The following is an 8,471-nucleotide window of genomic DNA, read 5'->3' as shown; positions in this document are numbered from 1 at the left end:
TTCTTTGTGGCAGGAAATGTTCCTAATTAATGAGGAGCTCGATGAGTAAGGCTGTAATGTTAGTGTTAACACAGGCTCTGGAACCTGCTCTGCTGTTTGATCTTGGACAGTTCTGTTTCATTTCTCTCATCTGGAGCAGTACCTGTCTCACAGAATTGCTATGGGGATGGAACGAGTTCATGCATTTAAAGCGTTAGAAGCTTACCTGGCACAATAGTAAGTGCTCAGTAAATGTTATCTTGGCTTCCTACTTACTAGTTAGAACTCTTATTGTTACTCATCTTCCCTCTAAGTGTTACAGACTTCTATGCTTGCTTCTTATTCCTGGAAGGAGTTCTCTATCTTAGCGAATCAATATTTATATAAATCAGATAGAGACAGGAATTGTACTTGTTCATTTGGGAAACAAGGACTGAAAGACAGAGTCTCAGAGAATAGGGGCATAGAGTAAGGGGAAAAAGGCAAAGAATACTCTGTAACAATTTAGAGGGGTGGGAATGGGTGGGGTGGAGGTTAAAGAGGGAGGGGACACATGTATACCTATGACATTCATGTTGATGGGTGGCAGAGGCCAACAAGATATTGTGAAGCAATTTTCCTTCAGTTAAAAATAAATAAGTTTGGGGGGGGGGGAAGCAAAGAATAAATAAAATAATAAGTAAGCAAAGATAGTTGCTTTTATTCCTAAAGATACTTATTGGTTAAAAAAAGGAAAAAAACAAAATAAGTTGATTAAATTCATTCATTTAAATATATATTCAACAACGAGCAGTTGTCAGTGAGGAAGAAAAAAGGCCATGTGTGAGAAAACTACCAATCCAACCAAGAAAGGCAAAGAAAGTTAACACGTAGGCAAGATGTATGTAAGTTAATAAAAAGGTAAGCCTAGCCAGTCCTCAGATAAAAGAATAGAAAAGGAAACTCAAATCCTAAGGGTTAAATTGCAGAGGTGGACAACTGCTTGCATTTATTGACAAACTGACCATGAATTCCAGGGAAAGTTGAGATTTTTCTTGTATCTGGGTCAGTCTCCCCCATGGCATAGTCCATTATGTTTTTTTCCTAACACTTTAAAAAATTATTTTTATTTTTTTATTCATTTATTTTTGGCTGTGCTGTGTCTTCATGGCTTAACACGGTCTTTCTCTAATTGCAGCAAGTGGGGACTACCCCCTTCCTTATGCTGTGCGGGCTTCTCATTGCAGGACTTCTCTTGTGGGGCACAGGCTCAGTAGTTGTGGCACATGGACTTACTTGCCTCAAAGCATGTGGATCTTCTCAGACCAGGGATTGAACCCACGGTAGGAGGCGGTTTCTTAACCACTGGACCACCAAGGAAGTCCCTCCACTATGTTTCAAGATTGTTAGAACCACAGACTCTCAGAAGCCATCCAGTCCAACTGACTACTGATTTGCTATTACTTTTACACTTTAATGTGAAGGTTCATAGTCTCTCAGAAGCATCTTTTTTTCTGTTTAAAATGTAACCTTAAAAGGTTTGCTGGTACATGATTTTATCCATGTTGGCACATGCCATTCACTTTGAAAGTGTAAACATGCGGAAAAATAGGGTCCATATGCATGCACGGACTGGTTCCAAATTGGGAAAGGAGTATGTCAAGGCTGTATATTGTCATCGTGCTTATTTAACTTATATAGAGAGTACACTGAGCAAAATGCAGGGCTGGATGAAGCACAAGCTGGAATCAAGATTGTGGGCAGAAATGTCAATAACTTCAGATATGCAGATGACACCACCCTTATGGCAGAGAAAGCAAAGAAGGATTTAAGGAATTAAAGAGCCTCTTGATGAAGGTGAAAGAGGAGAGTGAAAAAGTTGGCTTAAAACTCAACATTCAGAAAACTAAGGTCAGGGCATCTGGTTCCATCATTTCACAGCAAATAGATGGGGAAACAATGGAACAGTGACAGACTTTTCTTGGACTCCAAAATCACTGTGGAAGGTGATTGCAACCATGAAATTAAAAGACGCTTGCTCCTTGAAAGAAAAGCAATGACAAGCCTAGACAGCATATTAAAAAGCAGAGACATTACTTTGCCTACAAATGTCCATCTAGCTAAAAGCTATGGTTTTTCCAGTTGTCATCATGTATGGATATGAGAGCTGGACAATAAAAAAGGCTGAACACCAAAGAACTGATGCCTTCGAACTGTGGTGTTGGAGAAGACTTGAGAGTCCCGTGGACAGCAAGGGGATCAAACCAGTCAGTCTTAAAGGAAATCAACCCTGAATATTCATTGGAAGGATTGATGCTGAAGCTGAAGCTCCACTACTTTGGCCACCTGGTGGGAACAGCCGAGTCTTTGGAAGAGACCTTGATGCTGAGAAAGACTGAAGGCAGGAGGAGAAGGGGACGACAGAGGATGAGATGGTTGGATGGCATCACCAACTCAATGGACACGAATTTGAGAAAACTGCAGGAGATGGTGAAGGACATGAAAGCCTGGTGTGCTGCAGTGTATGGGGTCTCAAAAAGTCGGGCACGATTGAGTGAACAACATGCATGCACATGCTCAGCATCCACTTCAGCATAAAATAACCAGTACCGTAATCAGTGTGTCCTCTGCTCTCTGGTGTGTCCCGTGTATCCTGGATGTGTCTAGTTTCTAGTATTCTCTGGATATTTTCCCTGGTCTGTCAATAGTCTCCTTCACATTGTTGGAAGTCAGGGATTGGGTGATGGGCTTGCAATCAATTCTAGATGCATACAGATAGGTGATGAATGACGCCTCAGGTGGTGGTGAGCTACCAGTATTCTCCAAGTATTAAATGCCAGACTTCAGAAGCTGCAGCCATCCTTATGGCAACAGACCTCCAGGGGCCTCAGGGTAGAGGGTAAGACATATTCATCTCTGCCCAGCTTTCAGCCCCTTCTTGTGGTGCTGCCAGGATGGCAGTCTTCTAAGTCCTAGTCTAGTAAGTTCTGTCAACCCACTACCACTGGACCAGCTACAACTTCACCATTTTTCAAATTAGGGTAAACAATTTGATTCCTAACTGGGACCATCTGCCCTAGATAAGCAAAATGATTACTCATGCCCAGCTTACTAGCCCTCTTCCCAATATTCCTGGAGCCTCAGGTGGGGAGGCGGCATATGCTAATAGAGCGTCAGTCTCACACAGTTAAGTTTTCCACTTCATTTGTGCCTCTTTTGTGGAAGTTACCTTGAGTGCTTATCTCCCCACCAATAGACCAAGGACCCTAGGAGTCCTCTCTGGCACACTTTCCAAAGAGGATCAGCTTCCTAGGAGATGAGGGTCAGGAAAGCCCAAAAGAGAAAAGGCTTGAACTGGGGTTTTGCCTTGGGAGGAGCATTCTATGCAGGTCCTGGAGGGCCTTGAACAGCCAGGAAGCCTGTATTCCTAGCATTCCCCTACCCCCTCCATTAGTCCTAGAGTATCACCCGCAGCAGTGACTGAGTGCCAGGGGAGCGGGAAGCCTTCTAGGAGAGGAATTAAAATACAGACAGGAGGACTTTGATAGGGGGATATGCAACCTCCACTTCATTAGAGATCCTCTGAAGTTTTTAAAATGGAACAATAACAGGATTAGATCTTAGAAAAATGACTCCTAAGTACGAATATGCATTTCCAGCTCCCTAAGTGACATGTCTACTGAAAAGTCCCGCAAGTTCTGAGGCTCTTTGTATTAATGTTTGTGTGGGACACCCAATAAACTGCACATAAAGGGTACAATTTGATCAGTTTTGACAAAGGGATACATATTAAATTATCACCACTATCCCAGTCAAATCACCCCAAAGCTTCTTTGCCCTTCTTTGTAATCCACCCTCCTTCCTACTCCCACCCTCTACCACCACCAACACGGTCTTCCTGTCATTCCTGTAGACACTAACATGCCTCCCCCTACACTGGGCCAGTCAGAGTCTTTCTCCAGGGAAAGAACACAGTGGCAGGAGACAGCTGAAGCTGAGTCTTCCAATGACAGCAGCCAGGAGAGGCAGCCCATGCATTCCTGCTACAGACATCCGTAGACTGGTCCTTTCTGCAGCCTGGTTGTCTTTCAGTTCTGTGAGCTGCGTAATATCCTTCCATCATATCCTTTAGTGCTGAATTGTGTCAGTTTGTTGTCTGAAACCAGAAAACTCATATATAATGCATTTCCTCCTGTAGTCACCATTCCAGGAAATGTTACCACCAAGCCTAACCTAAAATAATTCCTCAAAACTTCAGTCTTCATCACATGTCTCCTCTCACTCATTGCTAAATCCTGCCTGTTCTGCTCCCTGCTGAGCAGTCTGTCTCTATAAAGTTCTTACTCTCCCCCATCCTCATTGTTTCTCTAGTACTCAGTGCAGTGCTTGGCAGACTACTCAATAAATTCTTGCTGAATGACTGAACGAATAGTGACATCATTAATCACCCCCAGAAACAAAAGCAAAAATGGATGAGTGCTTTTATATGTATGCATATTTATCAGGGTGGCAGGACTTCAAAGTGAAATTTTTTAAAAATTTATTATTTATTTACTTTTGGCTGCACTGGGTTTTCTCTAGTTGTGGTACACAGGCTTCTCATTGCAGTGGCTTCTCGTTGCAGAGCATGAACTAGGGTGCTTGGGCTCAGCAGTTGTGGCGTGAGGGCTCAGTTGCCCCTTGGCATGTGGAATCTTCCCAGATCAGGGATCAAACCCATGTCCCAAGCATTGGCAGGCGTATTCTCAACCAGTGGACCATCTGGGAAGTGCTCGAAGTTAGTTTTTAATGTTTTCACAGAAGCAAATGATAGTACTTGAATCCAAAAGTTCTGATTCCAAATTCCATACCACTTCCATTGCACTTTGTATCTATACCATGAATCCTTCCCCTTCACTTGGAGTTCTGTTTCTTCTTCCACCCTGGTCAGAGCCTTACTTACATCAAGTACCAATCTGTAGACACTAGACACAGCTCTAAAATAAAACCCCTTTCCAAGGATATCTGCTTATTAACCAAAGGGCAGAGGAGGTAGGCAACAATGCATCTAGACTGAGGAGAGAAGCCTGTAGCCCCAGGCATCAGCAAAGTGTTATAGCCACAAGGTAGGGGGAGCTGGAGGTCAGGGATGTGACTAAAGCTTTCTGAACCTGGGGTACAGTCAATAACCTTGCCTAAGTGGAGGACAGTGTGCCGGCCTGGAACAACTTCCTGTGTCCAAAAAAGAAACCCCACACACATCAGAATAATACTTTATTTATCAATCTGAAAATCTGTTCTTTTGGCTTTAAGTCCTGCAAAATGACTGGTAAATCAAAGATTTGTGCATGAGTCTCTGGGCATATGTGGTTATATGTCTGTATGAGGACAGATGTCTATGTCCACAGATGCTTTTGCTTTTTTTTTTTGCTTTTGCTTTTTATAGTCTCACTATAATTTTAGTCCCACTTAATTAGTATATAAGGTCTTATTACTGTCAAAATGCTAAAACCTGAACTAAATATTCCAACAGTCTCTTCTCCCAAGCCTGCCTCCCTCCCTCCCCTAAGTGTGCTCCTCAGCCTCCATTAATGCTAGGTCTTTAGAGACAGCCGGGATTCAGAGCCTGAGAAACCAGGAATGAATGCTGGGTCGTTAGTCCCTCTGACCTACATCCTCTAGCTGAGGACTTTCTCCAGGGAGGTGTGTGGGGAGGTCCTCGCGGTTCCTCTTCAGAGTTGGGCATTTTGAATGGCAGACACCTAGAAAGTAAACATGATTGCATTAGATGTGGACCTGCCCTCCCACCAACCACTCAAGGGAAATAAAAAATCAGCCTTCCTCTCCTGAATATATTTAGTGTAATGCACTGGCCTTTATGGGGGGTGGGGGAGGATGTGAAACTGGCTATCGGGATGATTTTAAAGCCTTATTGCAGAGACTGTTCACTATCTCATTCACCATCTCTTTGTAAGGATTCGCAGAGGAGATTTCTTTTTAAAAATATTACTTATTTCTAGCTGTATTGGGTCTTGGTTGTGGTCGGGCTTAGCTGACCCTCAGCATGTGGGATCTTAGTTCCCTGACCAGGGCTTGAACCCATGTCCCCAGCGATGGAAAGCAAATTTTTAACCACTGGACCACCAGGGAAGTCCCAGAAGAGATTTCTTTTCATCTTAGTAGCAGGAGATGTTCTCTTAAGGAAGGGGCATCATAAAGTGGGTGAGCTGATCAGGTTTTCCCTCTTCTTCTTGGATGTTAGAAAGTCTGGAACCAATTTTGTGGTCTATCGTTAGTAAGTCTACTTTACAGAATGCATTTTTGTATCTGCCTAATTCATGGCTCCGTTTTATGTCACTATCACTAATGTACAGAATTCTGCATTACTTTGCTACATTGTGTGTGTGTGTATTTACCTTTTGTATGCCTTTTGAGTCTCTTAACTCCTTTTTGAAATAAGTTTAGGCATAACTAAATATATTCTTAGGAGACGGCTATGAGAAGGGATCAGGAAATCCAAAGCCAGTTGGGAAACGGGCACAAAGGAAGCCTCATTTACTCTTGATTCTTCTGGCTCCCACCTGCTTGACTTTGCCCTAAGGAATCTGTTCACTGCTGGGTTCCCCGTGCAGCCCACAGTGAGGATTCCAGCCTGCAGCCAAGCCTTGGTCCATCCCCAATCCCAGTCTCACCACCCCGGTGTTCTCTGAGCATCTGGCCTTCTTACCTCTTCTTCAGGCTCATGTGGTATGACATTGCTCTCTTCTGGAACTGCAGAGCCATGAAGCTGAAGACTTTGGTTCTACAAAAAGGAGAGTTCTACTGGTGAGATGTGGCTCAACCTCCCAGCCTGTCGGCTTAGAAGGGTCTTTTGTGCCCTACACTTTATTAGGGTCACAGGTAATACTAAGGGCAAACATATAAAGTTGTTTCACTGCAGCCTGAAAGCATCAGGGAAGGCTTTATGTCATCCTCTCTTGGATTAGGAAAACAAGATTCAAAGGCTGAAGTGACTTGCTGGGACAGGCAACCAGGCCTTTGAATTCCAGAACTGTTTCCATGATTTGTGTGACATGCATCTATATAGATGTATTTATGTGATGGTCTGTAAGGATACAAATATAGGACTTAAAACCACTAGCTACCACTTTTAGACCAATTCTCCTCAAGAATGCACACATTTAGATGATCCTAACCCCTGGCAGTTAGGAGAGCCAAGTGGTATGATGTCTTCTTTGGGAAAAGGTCTAGGTTCTGAGATGGGAGCCTGAGGTGTGGAACTGCTAAGACAGGGGAAGACCTTGGCACTCTTAAGGTTTAAAAAGATTTTTTAAAAATTGAAATTTTATTTACACACTATAAAAGTCATCCTTTTAAAGTAAAACCTAACAGTATGACAGTCATGTGAAATTCTGTGATTTCTCCTTTCAGGAAAATTTCCTTATTCTTAGTCCCTCTGCTGATTCTAGGCCATGAATTACCTCAAAGGTAATACTACCTCTGGGCTTCCATGGTGGCTCATTGGTAAAGAATCTGCCTGCAAGGCAGATGACTCGGGTTCAATCCATGGGTCGGGAAGATCCCGTGAAGGAAATGGCAACCCACTCCAGTATTCGTGCTTGGAGAATCCCATGGACAGAAGAGCCTGGCAGGCTGCAGTTCATGGGGTCACAAAGAATCAGACATGACTTAGCAACTAAACAACAACAATTCTACCTCCAAATAAGTAAGTGCTACCTCCAAGGAAGTTGTCAAAATCTTCATGTTCTCTCAGGTGATTCAAATGCTGGGCAAGAACAGATTTTCTCAGTTATCTTTCTATTTGCCCACTTTTATATGTGATAGGTCCACAGTTCTGCTTGAGAGAACATATGATTTATGATGTATCTGTGAGGGAGGTGAACAAATTTTATAGGGACACAAGCTTCAAAGGACTGATGATACTGACAGGCCAGGATGTAAGATGCTCTATTGCTTAATTCCACAGAAAAAATATGTCTCCTTAGCCACTGACTAAAGCAATCCCATAGGAGAGGCTGCGAGTAATGCGAGTAAGGAAACACTATATAAATCTCAAATGTAACGAGGTTGTGTCCTGCACCTCTTTCCCTAGGAAGATAGTGTTACTAACCTGTTCCTCAAAGTATCAAATAGCATCATGGCCCCCAGAATTTCCCCTTCAGTAAAATTACTCCAAGAATGCAAACTTATTCACCTGAGCCAAACAGGTCATTCTATTGCTGCCTCTATACTAAAATCATACATTACAAAGTCAAATTCAATTTTGGATTTTCCATAGAGTTGAGTTGCTTTTCAGTGCAGAAAAGTGACTCTACTCTTCACTAACCAAAACCCCACAGTGGCCTTGTGCTTATGCACTATCCACGTGTCCTGCATATCTCTCTCACACGGAATGGCAACCTCAGACCGGAGACCAGCCAAGGGCAAGTTTTATGTCCTACGTATTAGCATTTTCAATATCTCAATATCTCACGTGAGTCACGTGAGTATCCTTCCCAGGCAAGGATATAACA

At 43.0% G+C, this 8,471-nt stretch overlaps 1 protein-coding gene across 7 annotated transcripts in view; it reads right to left on the bottom strand.

Moving 5' to 3' along the window:
• Positions 1-5,198: 5,198 nt before the first annotated feature.
• The window catches only part of BIN2 (bridging integrator 2), a 37,639-nt gene continuing 34,366 nt past the window's right edge, over positions 5,199-8,471 (bottom strand). For 5 of the 7 annotated variants that reach the window (XM_069584399.1, XM_069584400.1, XM_069584403.1 and 2 more), the window contains 2 exons: positions 6,665-6,739; positions 5,199-5,699 (listed from right to left, as the gene is read on the bottom strand). In XM_069584399.1, the coding sequence (XP_069440500.1) occupies positions 5,670-5,699; positions 6,665-6,739 (105 nt within the window). In that variant the 3' untranslated portion in view covers positions 5,199-5,669. The remainder of the gene's footprint in view (positions 5,700-6,664; positions 6,740-8,471) is intronic. The other 2 variants (XM_069584401.1, XM_069584402.1) reach the window with 1 other exon arrangement.

This window comes from Ovis canadensis, chromosome 3 (assembly GCF_042477335.2).
Source record: "Ovis canadensis isolate MfBH-ARS-UI-01 breed Bighorn chromosome 3, ARS-UI_OviCan_v2, whole genome shotgun sequence".
NCBI classification, from domain to species: domain Eukaryota; kingdom Metazoa; phylum Chordata; class Mammalia; order Artiodactyla; family Bovidae; genus Ovis; species Ovis canadensis.
The sequence above is the reverse complement of the archived record's forward strand: the minus strand, read 5'-3'. Positions and strand labels throughout refer to the sequence as shown.